Source organism: Diadema antillarum, unplaced genomic scaffold (assembly GCF_040938485.1).
Source record: "Diadema antillarum isolate AM-2024a unplaced genomic scaffold, OU_Dant_1.0 seq00000550_RagTag, whole genome shotgun sequence".
Lineage (NCBI taxonomy): Eukaryota > Metazoa > Echinodermata > Echinoidea > Diadematoida > Diadematidae > Diadema > Diadema antillarum.
Window position 1 is genome coordinate 4,050,249 of NW_027271495.1, and position 21,501 is coordinate 4,071,749.

General features: G+C 41.9%; 1 protein-coding gene across 1 annotated transcript in view; it reads right to left on the bottom strand.

The window, feature by feature from the left end:
* Window positions 1-4,480: 4,480 nt before the first annotated feature.
* The window catches only part of LOC139734906 (uncharacterized), a 43,689-nt gene continuing 26,668 nt past the window's right edge, over window positions 4,481-21,501 (bottom strand). Inside the window, exon 9 of the mRNA XM_071645685.1 lies at window positions 4,481-4,737. Within this exon, the coding sequence (XP_071501786.1) occupies window positions 4,511-4,737 (227 nt within the window). The 3' untranslated portion in view covers window positions 4,481-4,510. The remainder of the gene's footprint in view (window positions 4,738-21,501) is intronic.

The window sequence follows — 21,501 nt, forward strand, 5'->3', positions numbered from 1 at the left end:
CCCTCTATTGACTGCCAATCACTGATTTAGGCTAAAAATACGTCGCCCGCTAGACTACTGCCGATACTGTCGTTGAGTCGCGTCAGTGCTCTCCCTACTTCTGAAAAACAAAATTACAATGAATACCTTCAGTTCTGTCGTAAGCATGGTGACAGGAAGCAAAGAAAATCAATTAGAGTACACATTTTTGTATACGGAACCTTAAATAAATCTACTGTGAAACGAATTGCCCCAATGAAAAATGCTGCTGAACTCTTTACCAAAAATGATCTCTTTTTATCGAAAAAGCGACCAATTTGTCAGACTACTAGTAGACAGTTGTATAAAAATGAAGAACTTTAGATTATTTATGTTTATTCATATCCCAAATTTAGTGATATGTGAAGCAAAATTTGAAAATGATTGCCAGCTGGAATGAAATGTGGTGTTTGCAAGCACATGGAAACATGTGCGTACTTTTTCCATGTGCATTCATTTTACCCTTTACCGTGCATGAATTCAGACTAGCAGTGCCCAGGGCAATCCATATGAATTATTGATTACGCATCCATGTGCCTGGGAGCGCGAGACTGACGCCTAATCAACAGGTGGTTCAGGCATGTCCATTGTTCAGGGCCATTGTCAGCACACACTCACATACACATCATTGGTTCCTGTGCAAAGTTCAATCTTTATACAGAGGGTTAAAATTTGACCAAATCTGAAACCTTATTTCAAAATCAATCTTAGATCTAATGAAACTGATTTATGCTTTCACATTTAAATTGCCTTCAACAAAATTGTACGCTATTCAACTATTACTCATATCAATGACAGTTTTATCGGATGAATAGTTTTTGAACTATTACAGATCAAAAATGGGAAATGTTTTCTGAAACACCTAGTATATGTATAACTCTTCCCGCATGAGTGAGTTTTTGCATTACTAGAATTGAAATTCAACAATCTGGTGCAGGCTATTTATATAGCTACCTATCCTGGAATATTTTGAAAGTGATATATGAATAAGTAAGAATAATGAACATCTCAGGACAATGTGAAATGCTAAATCACGGTATCAGTCAACGCATGGGCGGCGAAACCGGAGGGGGGGGGGGGGGGTTCTTGGCCCATGCTGTTATTTTTTTTTTTCATCATTCAAAGAAAAACTTGGAAGTGCGTAAGTGGTACTAGAAAGAAATAGAGAGAAACTTTGAAGTGTGAGCGTGGCAAGGCTTTGTTTTTGCATTGAATTTTTGCTTGTCAGTTGAAGAAACCCGGAAATGGAAGAGAAAGATGAGGTGAAGATTTTTTTTTTTTTTTTTTGCTCGTCAGCTGAGGAAACCCGGAAGTTGCACCAGAAGTTGCGCTGAAGGCCCAGTGCTACATAAGTCCATGGAAGTTGACCAAGAAGTGGGAGAGTGTGGGAGAGGGTTATCCCCTCCATAAGTCTTCCATGCCAGGATGCATTTTGCTTTTGTTACAATTGAAATTCACTGATCTGGTGAACACTTTGGGTCGAATATTTGGAAAACTTTGCAGTTGAAAAGGTAAGAAAAACTATTCAGGGACAATATGAAGGGCTATCAAATCACCACATTTGTTACCTACATAATTTTCTACGTGCGAGTCGTTAGAGTTGGTATCTTATGGGCCTGGAGAATATATAGGTGGCAACCTGGTGGTGACTCCATTCTCCATTGGTTACATAGACGTCTCTGCAACATCTTCAGGAGACTAGCTGTATCTCCGGAGAGACACTGGGAATTTAACCTATTTGAGTTTGGGGAAGACTTTTTCCTGTCTCCAGCGAGTCTTGCAGGAGATGTCCGCATGACGTCTCAATCTGCTGTGTCCACGTCAAGGAGACTGATCTTGTTCATGAATGGGGAGAAATCTCAACGACGTCACCATAACCTTGCAGAGACTCCCGACGACCACCTACCAGTGATGGTGGAGATATCGCAGAGATGTCTCGCAGATTGCCGAGCTCGCCAGAGATGGAATTAGTGACGTCCCCTTGGCTTCTGAGCAAATAACTTATCACCTTGTTTGTAGAAAGCTCTCCCTGGAGTCACCTAATGTTGAGAGGGCCGCAAAATTATATATTTGCCCCCCTCCAACATTTTCATGGGGAGGGGGCAGTTGTTGCCCCCAGCACCATGCAGTTTAGGCCTGTTGTTCCTTTTCCTACCTACACCAGACGACTGGAATAGCTTTGCTTTATACTCCCTTTGCTGATAATGTTATCATGCCTTTTGACAAAAAGTCAAATGTAACCACAACATTCTTTCCGAACGTGTCTCTCCTAAATTTCCAATAAAGCTACCTCTGTCACATGCCATGGACAACTTAGATTCTTTGTTCAAAATAATATATGATAAATGCAAAACAACTCGGTTGTACTCAGTCTGGATATGGAAGTGATGAATTTTGGAATTCACCTATACTTAGGGGGCAATATCCTCTATGCCATCAATATTACTGAAAACTATACAGGCCAAATGTGCTTCAAATTGGATCACAGATGTTGAAGGGAAAAAAATCAATAAATGATATGAAGGGCCTAATGCTGGATCGATGAATAATTAATGTACATAAGCTCAGTTCACCCCATGGCACAGGTGACAAATGATGACCATACATCCTACTTATATGACATGAAATATACGCTTCCTGCTTGCAGGAGATACAACTATCCTCCAGCTATTTTCGGTATGTTGCTAGACTTTGCTTTAGAATACACAAGTAGAGTATAAACCACATACCTGCCATGTCACATTGATTTGTCCAGGAGCATCTGCTGTTGCAGAGACAAGGATTAGGGAGACACTGGGGCCTGAAGACACATAGACAGAGTAGATAATTAATGTGGGACAAAATTTAAACAATGCAAAACTTCTATTTGTGAAAAATAACATACGGATTATATTAAAATATATTCACTTTTTTTCTATCAACATAGATTTTCACAAAATTGGAAAGCTATTTGCCCATTTTACGCCCATGAGGCCTCGATCCTGCCTCAAGTTTACCCTCAGTTACACTGGAGATATCTGTGTTGTCAGACATTATATGCATTGTTGTTGTCTTTTTTTCCTTCTGTTTGGAATAAACGCCAGAGTATTTCCCCCTTGACTAGAATTTTACTACTTGTCAGCACAATGTCACTTGTTATAATCATGAGAATATATGCAGGTATGTCATAATTAAGATTAAAGATTTGTATTTGTTTAATTTAGGACAATTTATGTATAATTACAATAAGAATAATCTTCCATATATATTTGAATCAATGTTTTTAAAAAAATCAATCTGTTCATAATTATCCTACAAGGCAATCCAACGAATTTCATTTGCCATTTTTTAGGACTTTGCTGGCTCAGCAAACCTTCATCTACGAGGGGCCAAAGTATTGGAACTCACTTCCCAACGACATAATAACAGCACAAACTTTGAATTCTTTTAAGAGCAAATTAAAATATTTTCTGTTGAAATCTTATGATATACAACCAAATTAGGTTCGGTTTCATTGTCTCAATCAAGTCGTTTGTTTTTTGTGGTTCTTTTTTACAAGTATTAAGATGTCACACAGAAATCATCTTTTAAGGAAAACAATCTGTCTAACATACGTTTACCTCAGATATTTCTTTTATTGTACCAGACAACAGTGAGTCTATTCTCTTTCTCTTTTTTATATCCGTTCCTATGCATTCATACCGGCATATGCACCCAATCAATCGCAATGTCAAACCAGGGAGCGTTTTATTGTTTTATTATTGCATTTCCATCATGAAGTACAGTATGCTTGTGTCCACGATGGCGTGTGTTGTACCATAGTCTCATTTCCCCCTTTTATTCTTTTTTTTTCTTTTTCTTCTTTTTTTTCCTTCCTAAGTTGAATTTCATGTCAGTTGACATTGGTTTCTTTGATTTTGTGTGCGTATTTTTCGAGGGTCCCATACCCTACAAGCTTTGCTTTTTAGTGGGACCCTCCATTTCCATTCCAATCTTTGTATTAGGTATATGTATAAACCTTAGAACGGAAATTCTGTTGTTACTCGTGACCACTTGTACGTTTTCTTTGAAATTGTTACAAATATGTTCTGTAAATGTATTGTATATATATTTTTTTTTCTGTTTATTCAATGGAAATGGAAATGAAATTGAATTGAATTGAATTGAATTGAATTGAATTGCCAGGGTAGGGGATGTTGAAGATGTTAAATACAATCTCACAAGGTTGAACATCTTGACGGAGACACTTGGCATGAATTGATGAAACATTGGTTTAGCATCTCTCTTCTCAAAAAACCCTCATCTCTGCATTTTCAAAATGTTACCAACACACAACAGCAAGAAACTGCATAGTAACAATTATGTTACCGTACAATCCTGGCAGTATTTAATACGGAAAACACGTAAAGATTGGTGACAACAAGATCTTACTTGCACACTTGGTTGCTGTAAGAAATTCATTTGACCTGGGTCCGGTCCCTCCTGGACCCTCCCTGACCGCTGCTACACTGACCTAATAGTCAGTGTCTGGATCTAGACCAGTTAATGTAGCAGATGTCATTGAGGCTGCTACCATTTGTCCATCATTCCAGTTTCCACCAGGAATCCTGTAATAGGTGATGTATTCTGTTACAGGTGGGTCTCCAATATCAGTCTGCTCATTCCAAGCCATCCACTCAATGGTAAGAGAGCTGGATGTTGATGCAGTCACTGTTGGGGCAGCTTCAAGTACAGGCAGGACTGTGAAAGACATATCACAGAGACATCAAAAAGGAATTAAACAAAAAAACTGATCTTTTGTAAGAAGTCTGTAATTGCAGTAGGCATAATGAAAGGAAAATACTGTAAATGTAGGATTACTGTATATTTAATGCTTTAATGAAATTTAACATTATACTGGAACTCTGATATCAAAACTAGATCCAAACGAGTCATACTAGTATGTATGTATGTTTAGATACATCTATATGATTTTCTTCTCCCTTCTGAGGTGGTAATTGAGTTAAAAGTTGGTTTGAATTCAAATATATTCATGTAGCTTGCATATTTCATGTACTGATCATGACCACGAAATCCAAAGCATACAGAGTGAAAGGTTTGGAAGTTGACTTTGGAGATGATAGAATTGAGTGATTACTCTTACATGTTTGTTCTGTTTTTCATTTCAGTGTTTGTTTGTTTTGTTTTGTTTTGTTTTTGCATATGTGATATTGTTATGGGGCCAAATATAATGATTCATGTATCCAATAAATAACAAATTGACGTGATATTTTCTGTTGGTAAAAAACCCCCAAACAAACTAGAAATGTATCGACTGGTATGCGTCTGCCGTAATGCATGGTTTTCCCAATAGGTCTAAAGTACATGTACGTCTTGACAATGTGAAATGACAGTTTTGCATAACTGGCAAAAACTTAAAATGACATGTTTGTAACAATCGTGTCGAGTGTTAACCTTCCTTGAACTGGGTTTTATTCGGATAGATGGCTAAATTGTTTAAGAGAGCAGGTAAAATATAGGCAAAATTGTGACATTTGAACATTTTCTCTTGATGTTTAACCCAATGGCCAAAATCTTTCTCTACAGAATCATTGTTTAGGCAAGCATGCATGGACCTACTTTTATTTATATGCATTGAGTAATCATCAAGGTATGGAGAAATATTTTCATTGTAGGATTAATAGTGGAATTAAAGCCTTTCAACCTGACCTGTGACCTTGGAGCTAAAAAGTCTCAAAAGATCCTTGTCAGGCAGTACATATGCATATTATGATTGATGTTTCATGAAGATACCTTGAGCCATTTGTGATATGTGCGGAGAAAAAAGGTAGAATTTTAACATATGTGACCCGATGCAACAAACGGATCCTAAAGTCGCTGACGGCTTGGTCAAAACAATCGGATTTCTTTTTTTGGCATGATTTTGTAATCAAATGTTTTACGTACCATCTGCCGAAATTTCGAAGCTAAATGATCAAAGGAAAGACAAATCAGCGTTTTTCTGGGCCATGATTTTCCGACTTCCTACGTAACAGAAACGTGTTCGAAGATTTGGATTTAGCGCCGCAGCTAGACTCCGCCCCTAGCAACGGGGGAGTGATGTTATTGGTCAGTGCGTGGCATCCTGATTGCTGATTGGTCGTGCGTAGACCGCTGGCGCTAAGCTTGAATGAACATCGCGGAGGTCGCTAGGGCATACCTTCTATTGTCAAGCGGTGAAAACTGTCTCCCCTCCCCTTGATCATGATAGCGTCGGAAGGAAAACTTTGAAGGCGTTTTTTTTTTCGAAACTCTGTTTTCCTCAACTACTTGACATGCGCTAAGAAAATCATCGATATCTCCGCAACCGAGTACTTTTATGAGTTGTGATATATATGAAATTAGAGTAGAAGAGTAATAGAAAAAGTCACGTCATTTTAAGAAATTTGTCCTCCCCCGACTTTCGGATCCATTTGTTGTAGCGCGTCACATATAATACTCCATTGATCTTTGAACTTTGACCTAAAACTTTGTGGCCCACAACTTTCCCTAGATAATTTTTATGTGGAAATGCATGTATACACAACATGTTAAGAAAAGCAAAACCGTGGGGCATTGCATAGATTTAGGTGAAATAGTGAAATTCTAAAAATTTGACCTTGAACTTTGACGTTGAACATGTGCAGCCAAAAGTTAGCAGGCATAACTTCATCCACTCATGCATGCATACATGCCAAATTCCATGAAGACATCTTGAGCCATTTTCGAGATAAAGTGAAATTTTATCGCTTGACTTTTGACCTTTGACCTTATGGCCCAAAACTTACCCCAGAGAATCTTTACCTGGTAATGCATGTATAACACTAAGTTTCAAGAAAAAAAAAAACAAACCTTGAGGCATTTTATAGATATGGGTGAAATAGTGAAATCTTAAGAATTTTACCTTGACGTTTGACAATTGACCTCGAGCGTGTGCAACCAAAAACTAATGAGCACAACTTCGTCCAGCCGCTCTTACAGAAAGTTTCATTTGGAAATTGATTATAGATGGAAGAACGGACGGGAGGACTGAAAGACGGATGGACAAACCTCAAAAATTTCTCCGACGACACTTCGTGTCGGATATGTAAGATTAATCGGAACTCATGAATATTCATTGCATCTCAAGTGTTATGACTAGTTAGTCATGTACTTATCTGCATAATCACTAGTATGACACTACACACGCAAGTCCGAATTTAGGAAGAATAATATTTCTGATTTCATCTTTAATCAGACTCAGAACAGGGAATGACATTTAAAATAACTTTGCTTCATATCGCGTTTCTCAAAGGCATGAAGCTGTTCAAAAGATGAATTTGTTTAGTAAATCAAATTTGGGAGGGGGATCAAACATGTTCATAATATGCAGAAGAATTACATAATGCACTTACTTCTTCACTGTCACCTTTTAGTTTTCATTGCAGTTTATAAAGGTCACTGGTCAACTTCCCCATTGAGCTCTTGAGGCTCTCCTACACCGTCAATGAACGACTTTTAATCCCAACCCCCAACCCCCTCCCCCCAAAAAAGAAGGAATACAAGTATATATCGACAAGGAACATAGATTCAGCAGTTCTGAATCTACATGATGACAAGAAATGGAAATTTGAAGATAGCGGTTTACAGTGAAGGGCAGTACAGTATCTGATATAACACACACTGTCCAGTTTACTATAAGACATGCACTCTATTGTAGCCTACATGAATTACATTACAGGCCATGGTCAAGGAGGGGAAGGGGACGCTAATCCATGGGTAAACAAAATGAGTCATGGGCAGTGCTTGGCAGAAACTCTTTGTTCTATTGTTTCCAGGCCCAAGCTACCCCATCACTGGAAATAGTTCCAAGTTTAGAAGTAGCAAGGTGCAAAATGAATATAATCCTTTATTTAAAGAACAGATATTTAACAATATCTGATGTCCATCTAGACCATTGGTGGTTTATACAATCATTACTTGTTGAAGGCAAGATGGTTGTTATAAATATGCATGATGCACATAAGGTATGGGTAATTTTGATACAGATTGCATGGCACCTCGATATCGAATTTGGAGTAAAGTGATGAGACTCTCAGTGTAGAAGTCTTTGTTAAAGTTTTACCATGTGCTCATTGCTGTCCTGAACTTTGGAGGAGCTGGATGCAGTTTGTGAGTGCAGGAGGAACTTTTGTAAGTTGTCAACATTTTACAACTTTCTTACTGATTTTATGCAGTAACTTTTATTCACTACACTGTTGTACTCTTGTCTAGTGATTCATTGATAATTTATGTTAAAACTGATTTGTCTGGGCTGGTAACTCCTGCATTTTAGTCAGAACAGAAGTTAGAAGACAGTCCACCAAGCTATTCTCTATTACATGTAAGATGGTTCTTAGTAACAGTATGTATGAATAAACACACACATATATATATATATATATATATATATATATATATACAATGAGAGATATACAGAGCTGGCGATTTAATCATATAATCACGAGTTATATGGTCAGCTGGAATACAGAATTTCTGACTATATTACTTAGTTACTGTGTCATATAGGGTTGCTTGCATTTTGGAAGAAGAATCTGACTTGATTCTATCTTATTTGGTTGTTTGATATTCCAGCTATGACAGTTAACCAGATTTATAATTCTGTGCGTTAAGATTATGATTTGTTTGAATCTGTGGCAGCAATATATTCATTGGAATATATTGTATGTATGGTTTTGTGCACTTTGAGCCATTGATTTAACGGATATTGCGTAACCCAAATTGCGAGAGGTTTTACAAATTAATGATTGCTTGGTCAGACTGCACATTTAATTTTATGTACATGACTATAGATCGTTGAGGGCGCACTAGACGTGCATGAACAAAATGGCGGCGCCCATGAACAAAATGGCGGCGCCCATGTGCAGTACATATACCATAGATACGAAGACAGTGTGTAACATGTATAAGCTATTTAGAGGGAACGACTGTGATTTTATACTTTATTGTTCTTGATATACAGTTGGTTCCCTGGTTTTGTGTCAGTGCATTGGGTTGTATGGTTTATAATAGCATAGCTGAGAGTTTATATCGAATTTGTTTTTCTATCACTGTATAATAGATTTACATGATTCATTTTTGGTATTTAGGACCTATGTGTATAGCTTAGTATGTATTCAGTGTTTTGAGGCATGGTGCACATGTTATAATCACATTGTATATAAGTTGGAATATATGGTTATATGCTTACTATTATTCCAATCTTATATGGGGATGTTCGCACGAGTATGGTATTCCTGCCGACTGATGTCCACTCATGTGATTCAGGACAGTAATCACAGACCTGGGGTACATACATTGTTGTTTTGTCTTTCATTGTTTTCATTAATTAGTGTGAATTTTGTGTCATTAGTGGTTCCCAACTGAATATTAATTGTTGTGAAATTGTCGGGGTATCTGATTTGATACAATAATTACAATAAGTAATTATATGCTTGTAAGTTTTAGAATTATTTGTTTAACCAATAAATCATAAAGGTGATTGGTTAGATTTATTTTGTTTAATTAGTGTTAGAATTATAAAGTATAAATTATGGTTTTAATTAGTAGACATGATAATGGAAGATGTATTCATTTTGGCATAGTGTTAGTATATTATAAGTGGGATAAATGTATTGAGTAGTATGTTAGTGATTTAACCTATATGCTAATTTATGAGAAAACATAATCTGTGTCAGGTTGTGAGACATACAGTATTACATATGTGTGTATAATCATGTTCATTTGAATTGAGTGCCTCGATTGTTGTACAGCAAGAATCTATTTTGGTGTTTTCACAACACTTTTGGATGTTTCATTTTGTGTAACCACATGTTTATTATGTTTTCTTGTTTGCTTGATTTTTGCAGGGTTGTTGTTTGGGTATGACATCAGTGATGTCAGAATAAAGTTAGCAATAACAACATTCTGAGTGCTGATACTCATTCATTTGAGTCCGAACCCAAAGATTGTTACACAATCTACACACCGGTGACTAACATCACCTCACGACAAAGTTGGCGACGAGGATGGGATTGCGATCACGGCGACTGTAACAACCCCTGGGCCTGATGCATGGAGTGACCGACCTGGCACAGCAACGAGGTAGCTGAGCTGGTCCGATTACGACGAGGAGAATCTGGCGGGTGACTGACCTGGCGCAGCGACGAGGTAGCTGAGCTGGTCCGATTACGACGACGAGGAGTTGGCGAGTGACTGATCACGTGCAGCAACGAGGTAGCTGACCTGGTCATACTACGACGACGAAGCCTTGGCGAGTGACTGATCAGGCAGATCATTGAGACGACCTGGCTGATCTGGCGACGATTGCAAGGAGTGGCTAATGAGTGACTGGTCATAGATCAGTTGATATTAATGATTTAAATTTTCTTTTAAGAGTACTTATATGATTTGTTGAGCTTGCTTTTGTAATTATATCTTGTTGACTAACCTCCTGTCTTTCAACCTTGTGAAGCTTCTATCTCTTCTCTCCTATTCAAAAGTTTTTTTCATTCAGGATGGCTGAAACAAATGACGTTGGTGCGATGATCCAGGCACTCACCAGTGCTTTGCAAGGGTTGAGTGTCCAGCGTGTTCCACCCCCTGTGAAGCTGAGCAAGTTCAAAGGTTCATCGGGTGATCAGCCGCTTAAGGAGTGACTTGAAGACTTCCATAGCTATGCATCACATTACCGCCTTCAAGATGAATCAAAAGCTCAGAGCCTGTTGGACCACCTTGGAGGGGCTGCTAAAGAAGAAATTATGTGCAGAGGAGATGACATCAAAAAGAGTTATAACAAAATAGTAGAAATTCTCCAGTCCCTTTTTGCACCCGTGGAGTCGCTTCCTGCTCTAAGTCAGGTATTTCACAATAGGAATCAACAGGAGCATGAGTCTTTGATCGATTTCAGCCGGGCCTTGATGCGGCTCTATAGTCGGATGATCAAAGCCGCACCCTCTTCTGAAGAGAAGGAAGCCCTGGAAAAGCTCCAGGATTCTGCGCTAAAGGAGAGATTTGTTCGTGGTGCAAGAGAGAAATGGATACAGCGGGAATTGAGGCGTATCCAGATGACCTCCAAAACCAAGTCATTTCAAGACATGCGGGAGGAGGCACAAGAGTTCTTTGAGGACCATGAAACCAGCAGGAAGACGCGAGTTCACGAATTAGCAGTAGGTATTGATTCCACTGTGCAAGACGTTGCTATTATGCAGGCCACCAGAAGAGAGGAACCCAGTTTACGAGACGAGTTAAATTCGCTAAAGAGGGGACTGGCTGATCTCCAGCACAGTATGATGGCCCTTGGATCTCAGCAACTGCCACGCAGATCCAACAACGAGATTAAATGCTGCAACTGTGGAAAAAGAGGTCATGCAAAGCCCCAATGCACCGAGGAGACGCTGTGCTACAACTGCAAGGGCCGGGGCCATTTTAGCAAAGATTGTCCCCAGAGAGGGACCCCTTCCACACATCCACCTATCCAGAGAGGAGCAACTCCCACACCTCCATCCGCTCCCTCTGCAGAACCAGGTGTGAAGAGGAGTGGGGTCTTGGAAGGTGGTAAATCAGAGAACCATGAGGCTCTCCATCGGCTTGTTGCTAACAGCCCGCGAGGAAGTATGAAGATTGGTGGAGTTGAAGTGGGCTACATCTTGGACACCGGAGCCGAAACATCCATCATACCTTCCGCCATCTACCACACCAAGTTGCGGGGAAGACTAGGAGACCTCAAGGATGCCTCCAGATTGTTCTTGAATATTCGTGGGGTAGGTGGTATCCAGGTCCCAGTTGAAGGGTATATTGAAGTTCCAATTCAAGTTGGCACCCAAGAATTGACTGGAAGTTTTCTCATAATATCTGATCAGTCCTGCGAGGAGAGGCAAACGGAACATCCAGTACTCTTAGGCTGCAACATCTTGAAGAAGTTGGATGTGTCCCATACAGCTGGTTTTGGGTGGACTGTCACCAACAGAGAGAAGGAGATACCCAAGCCAGAGAGTACACAAGGCCTTTTGAAGATCCGCACGATGTCAGGTGAGACCCTTCCACCTTTCTCTGTTCGTAGAGTAGCATGCGGTGTTGACACTACTGATTGCAGGTACAATGACATCGTGGTCCATCCTTCATCTCAGGCAAAGGTGCGGGCATATGAGGGATACCATCACATTGACCAAGGCTCTTCGTTCAATGTACTGCTGGCGAACGAGACTAGCAAGGAGGTACACATTTCACCTGCAACGATGGTCGCCGAAGCACTACCAGGGTCTGAGAAGAAGGAAGTGGTGATCGATGTACAAGATGACAAGATTCTCTTGGCGGTATGTGAAGTGATTGAAGAGGAAGGAGCGGAAATGTCAGCTTCCCAGCAATTTCAAGGCCAAGTTGACATGAATCTCCCACAAGCACCACAGCTTCCACCTGGTGTGAAACTTGAAGGCCTCAGTGAGGCAGAAGAAGCAGCTCTTTCTAGTCTCCTGTCGAAGCACACTGATGTATTTTCCAAGGATACTTATGATGTTGGGAAATGTGACATAATCCCTCACCAAATTCATCTCACAGATGGTCCTGCCATCCGATTACCATACAGAAGAATCCATCCCACTCAAATCCCAGAGGTGAAGAAGATGCTCCAAGAAATGCTTGACCAGGGGATTATCCGACCTTCCAAAACAAGCTTTGCAAGCCCGGTGGTCCTGGTAAGAAAGAAAGATAACACCCTTCGTCTCTGCATAGACTATCGGAGGCTAAACGATCGTAAGGTAAGAGACTCATTTCCCCTCCCCAGGATCGACGAGACATTAGAAGCACTGAGTGGAGCTAAGTACTTTTCCACACTTGACTTGGCCCACGGATACTTTCAGGTCACTATGGATGAGGAGTCGGTGGACAAGACGGCTTTCTGTGTCCCTTGGGGGCTTTTCGAGTTTGTTAGAATGCCGCAAGGTTTGACTAATAGTCCATCTACCTTTCAGCGAATCATGGAGTTCATCCTTAGTGACATGAATTTGAGTGAAATTGTTTTGTATCTTGATGATATCTTGATCTTTTCCAGCACCTTCGAGGAGCACCTGGCTCGTTTGGATAAGGTCTTGTCCCGCCTACATCTCCATGGCTTGAAAGTGAAGGGCAAGAAATGCAGCCTTCTTCGGAGACAGGTGGGCTACCTAGGGCACGTAGTTTCAGGAGGTGGCATCTCGGTAGACCAAGAGAAGGTGGAGAGAGTTAAGGCCTGGCCCACACCAAAGAATGCCACCGAACTCCGCTCCTTTTTGGGTCTTGCTTCCTACTACCGGAGATTTATTCCCAACTTTTCTCAGATAGCAGCACCTCTCCATGCATTGACTGGAGGCAAGGCAAGCAAACAAGCGGGGAAGACTCTGCCTTTCACATGGGGAAAAGATCAGGAGCAGGCATTTGCTGCATTGAAGGAAGCTCTTACCAGCACACCCGTGCTTGCATACCCTCGATTTGACAGAGATTTTGTGATTGAAGTGGATGCTTCTTACTTGGGCTTGGGTGCTTGCCTTCTGCAGTCTGATGATGAGGGAAAGATTCATCCTATCGTCTATGCTAGCCGTGGGCTGAGGGGGTCTGAGAGGGCATACCCGGATTTATCGAGCTTCAAACTAGAACTTCTCGGGTTAAAATGGGCAGTGACGGAGAAATTTGGGCCATACATCCAAGGCAGACATACAGTTGTCTGGACAGATCACAACCCACTGGCTCATCTAAAGACAGCGAATCTCGGTGCGACAGAGATGAGGTGGGTGGCTCAGCTTTCCCAATATGACATTGAAGTCAAGTATCGCCCAGGTAGAACGAATAAGTGTGCAGATGATCTCAGCAGGTGTCCTGGGAATGTCACCGCCGATGAACTGAAGGCAGGCTTTCAAGAAGTAGCATCATGCTTGGCAGTGAAAGTCGACACTCAAACGTCTAAATCTGTCAACGGCACAGGTGTGCAAGATAACGGGCCAGCAGTCTTGCCTTCGTATTCCCATGAAGAACTGGCCACGATGCAGAGAACAGATCAGGTGTTAGGGGAATTATGGAGGATGTGGGAAAGCAAGTGGGCACCTGGGAACAACTACAACCGAGGACTTAAAGGGCTGAGTGGCTGGGTGCGAGAGTGGACAAACTTCAATAAGCACAATGGAGTGCTGTACAGGTGCTACACTGACGCTGTTTTGGGAAAAGTGAGACAGATCTTAACACCATCATGTCTCCAGGAAATACTGCTGGAAGCCACTCACGATAAGTGGGCTCATCAAGGTGTCAGGAGAACGAGAGAGCTCTTGAGGCGGAGGTGTTTTTGGCCAGGTCAGCACGAGGGCTGAGTGGCTGGGTGCGAGAGTGGACAAACTTCAACAAGCACAATGGAGTGCTGTACAGGTGCTACACTGACGCTGTTTTGGGAAAAGTGAGACAGATCTTAACACCATCATGTCTCCAGGAAGTACTGCTGGAAGCCACTCACGATAAGTGAGCTCATCAAGGTGTCAGGAGAACGAGTGAGCTCTTGAGGCGGAGGTGTTTTTGGCCAGGTCAGCACGAGGACGTAAAGCAGCATATCAAGAAGTGCTGGAGATGCACTACAACCAAGGCCCCAACACCTATCGTCAAACCCCCGATGCGTCACCTTCTTGCATTCAGCCCACAAGAGGTAGTAGCTGTTGACTTTCTCAAGCTAGATCGAGGACGCCGAGGATACGAAGATGTCCTTGTTATTACTGATGTTTTCAGTAAGTTTTCACTTGCAGTGCCGTGTAAGGATCAGACGGCAAAGACGGTGGCAGTGGTTTTGCGAGACCATTGGTTTGCCCACTACGGGATACCTCTCCGACTCCATTCGGATCAAGGGCGATCATTTGAGGCCACCATCATCCATGAGATCTGCAAGTTGTACGACATCAAGAAGTCACGCACGACTCCCTATCATCCACAAGCTAACGGACAGGTAGAGCGATTTAATAAGACCTTGTGCCACCTGTTGATGTCTCTCGATGCTTCCGAACGCAAACGATGGCCCGAGTTGATGCAGCACATCATTTACATGTATAACACTACGCCACATAGTGTTACTGGAGTGACCCCATACTTACTCATGTTTGGAAGGGAGCCAGCCTTGCCTATAGACCATCTGTTGAACAATGCCAACCATGACTGGGACGAGGACTACACCAGAAGACAGGCGGAGCTACTAAAGCGCGCCAATGAAGTAGTTAAGTCCAGGCTGCAGGCAGCTGCAAAGAAAGGGGAGAAAAATGAGGTGCACTCACCCCATCCTGTGCTGGAGATAGGAGATCGGGTCCTCCTCAAGAGACACGGCTTCACTACCAGACATAAGCTGAAGGACAAATTTCATCATGTTCCATATGTTATCGTTGGCAGGAATGATGATCACGACGTATATCAAATACGACCTGCACAGGGAGGTGAGGCAAAGTGTGTAAATCGAAGGCACCTCATCTTAGATCCACGATCCCAAGGTGAGAGTGACGATGATGACCTTTTCATTGATCGAATCCTCCCAAGAGGAGATTGCATCTCTTCCGACTCGAGCCGAAAAGAATCTGAAGATGTTGACTCATCAGATGAAGACGTCAGTACTTGGGAATTCAACTTAGAGTATATTCCTAATATGAATAGAGACACAGTACGGCTACCTCCACGACGCTCTGCCAGGAGATCAAAAGGGAAGCATAGAAACCCTGCAAGGCTTCCTGCATCATCAGTAACAGGAATGCCATGTGCAGAATGAGTGGTGTCTATGATATATACTTTTGACTTTCTTTCTATCCTCTTCTCTTTTCTTTCTCTTTTCTCAGCTCTTCCTAACATAGAATATTGTTGTAATTTTGTTGTGTTCACTGAATAGACCAAAGTAAGACTGGTATGGCTTCAATGCATCTGACAGTTTTGTCGTTTTGTGAATTAGTGCAATCCTTGTGCACAGGAACAAGCGGGGAAGGATATGGTTATCCTTTCTGTGAATTTGAGTTTCTACATCATGTATCTAACAGTAAGCGTATTTAGAGTGCGTATTATTTTTGTGTGAAATTCACTCGTTTGATTGTTTGCTAATTAATTTTTTTTGTTCATCAATTTCCATTTTTTTTTAATGAAGATATACTCAGAAAGCAAGGGAGTGCCTTTTTCTTTTAGTATTGGGGTTACTTATTAATTGAATGTAACTTTCGGGACGAAAGTTATTCAAGCGGGGAAGATGACAAGAAATGGAAATTTGAAGATAGCGGTTTACAGTGAAGGGCAGTACAGTATCTGATATAACACACACTGTCCAGTTTACTATAAGACATGCACTCTATTGTAGCCTACATGAATTACATTACAGGCCATGGTCAAGGAGGGGAAGGGGACGCTAATCCATGGGTAAACAAAATGAGTCATGGGCAGTGCTTGGCAGAAACTCTTTGTTCTATTGTTTCCAGACCCAAGCTACCCCATCACTGGAAATAGTTGGGGGCCATAGAAGGAGCGTTCACGTCGCGGTCCCTGTCAGGTACCTGTTTACCTGCGAATCCTTCTACCACGCTACACCAACCTACCAATCCTATCACCAAACATGGAGACACGTAATCTGGCTCAAGATGTCGGTAGAAGTCAGTGTCGTAAGCATGGGTCCTTTTCAGGACCGGCACTGACAATCATATCTTCCAACATCGAAGGCCTTGCAGGAGCCAAGCAACATCTCCTGGCTGATATCTGTACCAGAAATCAATGTGATGTACTGTGCCTACAAGAGACACATCGAGGAGACACTAACATTCGTCCAAGAATCCCAGGCATGACTCTTGTAGCTGAAAGACCTCATGATAAGTACGGGAGTGCCATTTTCATCCGCAGCGGAATAAGCATTGACAAATCCACAGTGTCGTATCTCAACAACGTGGAAGTGATGAACATCCAGATCATGGGAATTTCTCTGACTTCTGTCTACAAGCCACCTAATGAGGAATTTGCCTTCCCAGAGATATTCACTGACAACACAGTGAATGTAGCCATAGGGGATTTCAACAGTCACAATGTCCTATGGGGATACTCTGAGACAAACAATGATGGAGAACTAGTTGAGAGTTGGTCTGACGCAAATGAGCTTTCCCTCATCCACGATTCCAAACTACCAAGCTCCTTCAACAGTGGCAGATGGAGGCGTGGCTATAACCCTGACTTGGTGTTCGCTTCGAACAGCATTGCTAACCAGTGTGAGAAAATCGTCCTCGACCCAATCCCACACTCTCAACACCGTCCCATCGGGATTAAAGTCAACGCAGTCATAACTCCCCGTCCAGTCCCCTTCAGACGCCGCTTCAACTTGAGGAAGGCAAATTGGGAGAAATTCTCAGAAGAACTGGACACTGCAATCAATGACCTTCCAGCAACCCCAGCCAACTATGATATCTTTGTAGAAAAGGTGAAAAAGTCCTCCAGAAACAACATCCCTAGAGGATGCCGGAAAAACTACATCCCTGGCTTATCAACTGAAGCAAAGCAACTCTACAAGGAGTATATCAATCTCTTCCAGGCAAACCCCTTTGGAGATGATACTTTGGAAGTTGGGGAAAGTCTTATCGATGCAGTGTCGTCAGAGAGGCGAAGGAGCTGGCAAGAATTGATCGAGTCTACCAATATGACTCACAGTAGCAGAAAAGCGTGGAAGACAATTAGGAAGCTGGGAAATGACTACACGAAAGCCCAACCACGCTCTGAAGTCACAGCAGATCAAGTCGCTCATCAACTCCTTTTGAATAGCCGGGGAAACCCAAACCATCATCCTCGGAGAACTAAACTACCAAAGCCATCTGAAGAAAACAAGGAATGTTCTGACCTCACCAGAGCCTTCACAATGAACGAGCTAATTGTTGGCATCAAGACAATGAAAAACAACAAAGCAGCTGGTCTTGATGACATCCTGTGTGAACAAGTTAAACACCTAGGACCAGTGGCTCTCAAGTGGCTTCTAGACCTGTTCAACAGCTGTCTGATAACCAACAAGCTACCTAAGATATGGAGGCGGGCAAAGATTGTGGCTATCCTGAAGCCTGGCAAAGATCCTGCCATCCCGAAGAATTTCCGACCCATCTCTCTGCTCTGTCATACATACAAACTGTTTGAGAGACTACTCCTGAATCGCATGGCACCCATTATTGATCAGCAGCTGATCCCTGAGCAAGCGGGTTTCAGACCTGGAAAGTCCTGCACAAGCCAACTGCTTAACCTAACCCAATTCATTGAGGATGGTTATGAGAAGGGACTCATAACTGGTGCTGCTTTTGTTGACTTGTCTGCAGCTTACGATACAGTCAACCACAGAGTACTCGTGCAGAAGCTGTACAAGATTACACATGATGCCAGCCTGACTTCTCTGATCCAAAACATGCTGGAGAACAGACGCTTCTTTGTTGATCTCAGTGGAGATCGAAGCAGATGGCGCAGACAGAAAAATGGGCTTCCGCAAGGCAGCGTTCTTGCTCCACTCTTGTTCAACATTTATACAAATGATCAACCCATCCACCAGAAGACCAGGAGCTTCCTGTATGCAGACGACCTGTGCATAGCCTCTCAGTCCCAGTCATTTCTGGATCATGAAAGAACGCTAAGTGAAGCACTAGAGGGCCTGACCACCTACTATGCTGTAAACCATCTTCGGGCAAATCCAGATAAGACTCAAGTCAGTGCTTTCCATCTCAAGAGTCGTGATGCAAACCGCAAACTGAAGGTCCACTGGTATGGCAAGAGACTAGAACACATAGACAAACCAGTGTATCTAGGAGTCACTCTAGACCGCACTCTCAGTTTCAAGGACCATGTCAGCAAGACAAAGGCAAAGGTGGGAGCCAGGAATAACATCTTGAGAAAGCTGGCAAACTCCAAGTGGGGAACAGACCCAGGAACCATCCGCAGCACTGCCCTCGCCCTGTGTTACTCTGCAGCCGAATATGCATGCCCTGTCTGGGGACGTTCCTCACATGCCAAGAAGCTGGACCCTGTTCTAAATACAGCTTGTAGGGCCATCTCTGGTTGTCTCAAGCCTACCCGAATTGATGACCTCTACCTGCTGTGTGGAATTGCCCCTCCTACAGTCAGAAGAGATGTATCTTCAAGAGTGGAACGCACAAAACAGGAAGATGACAGTCGCCATCCACTTTTCCAGCATGTTCCTCCACCAAAAAGGCTAAAATCCAGGAAGAGTTTTCTACACTCAGTACAACCCCTGGATGGCAATCCCCAGAGCTGCAGGATAGAAGCCTGGTCAAAACATCTACAGGAGAAACCCCATAACCTCTCTTTTGAGCCAAAGGAATCCCTCCCAACAGGTGCCAATGAGCCATGGCAAAATTGGCGCTGCCTGAATCGCCTTAGAACTGGAGTTGGGAGATGCAAAGCCCTGATGCAGAAATGGGGATAAAACCATGATGGATCCACAGAATGCGACTGCGGGGAGGCTCCCCTGACAATGGAACACCTACTAAACTGCACCCTGCTACAACAACCCTGTACATCACATGATCTCCACGATTACACCCCATGTGCCAGAGCCTGTGTTCTGCAGTGGCTGGGAAAAGTGTAGCGACACGAGAGAAGAAGACTGGAAATAGTTCCAAGTTTAGAAGTAGCAAGGTGCAAAATGAATATAATCCTTTATTTAAAGAACAGATATTTAACAATATCTGATGTCCATCTAGACCATTGGTGGTTTATACAATCATTACTTGTTGAAGGCAAGATGGTTATTGTAAATATGCATGATGCACATAAGGTATGGGTAATTTTGATACAGATTGCATGGCACCTCGATATCGAATTTGGAGTAAAGTGATGATACTCTCAGTGTAGAAGTCTTTGTTAAAGTTTTACCATGTGCTCATTGCTGTCCTGAACTTTGGAGGAGCTGGATGCAGTTTGTGAGTGCAGGAGAAACTTTTGTAAGTTGTCAACATTTTACAACTTTCTTACTGATTTTATGCAGTAACTTTTATTCACTACACTGTTGTACTCTTGTCTAGTGATTCATTGATAATTTATGTTGAAACTGCTTTGTCTGGGCTGGTAACTCCTGCATTTTAGTCAGAACAGAAGTTAGAAGACAGTCCACCAAGCTATTCTCTATTACATGTAAGATGGTTCTTAGTAACAGTATGTATGAATAAACATATATATATATATATATATATATATATATATATATATACAATGAGAGATATACAGAGCTGGCGATTTAATCATATAATCACGAGTTATATGGTCAGCTGGAATACAGAATTTCTGACTATATTACTTAGTTACTGCGTCATAGGGTTGCTTGCATTTTGGAAGATCTTATTTGGTTGTTTGATATTCCACCTATGACAGTGAACCAGATTTATAATTCTGTGCGTTAAGATTATGATTTGTTTGAATCTGTGGCAGCAATATATTCATTGGAATATATTGTATGTATGGTTTTGTGCACTTTGAGCCATTGATTTAACGGATATTGCATAACCCAAATTGCGAGAGGTTTTACAAATTAATGATTGCTTGGTCAGACTGCACATTTAATTTTATGTACATGACTATAGATCGTTGAGGGCGCACTAGACGTGCATGAACAAAATGGCGGCGCCCATGAACAAAATGGCGGCGCCCATGTGCAGTACATATACCATAGATACGAAGACAGTGTGTAACATGTATAAGCTATTAAGAGGGAACGACTGTGATTTTATACTTTATTGTTCTTGATATACAGTTGGTTCCCTGGTTTTGTGTCAGTGCATTGGGTTGTATGGTTTATAATAGCATAGCTGAGAGTTTATATCGAATTTGTTTTTCTATCACTGTATAATAGATTTACATGATTCATTTTTGGTATTTAGGACCTATGTGTATAGCTTAGTATGTATTCAGTGTTTTGAGGCATGGTGCACATGTTATAATCACATTGTATATAAGTTGGAATATATGGTTATATGCTTACTATTATTCCAATCTTATATGGGGATGTTCGCACGAGTATGGTATTCCTGCCGACTGATGTCCACTCATGATTCATTTTTGGTATTTAGGACCTATGTGTATAGCTTAGTATGTATTATTCCAATCTTATATGGGGGTGAGTTGGCTCAGTCGGTAGCGCGTCTGCCTCACGATCACGCGGCGCGGGTTCGAACCCGAGTCTGGACTGAGCAATGTTGTGTGTAAACATACCGTCCCCTCTAGCAAGAGGCAAAACACTCTGTCCCTCGGATAGGACATAAAATGGAGGTCCCGTGTATGAGAGAGTCACAGCTCATGCACGTAAAAGATCCCGCTTCATTCATTCATCGCAAAGAGCAGGGTGTCTAACCCGGTGAAGTGGTCCTACCCCACATCCAACTGGACCCCATGGAAGACCAGCTTAGTGTAGCTGAATATGGGCTATCCAGCCATCTTCACAGATGGAAAATGAACAACAACTCATGTGATTCA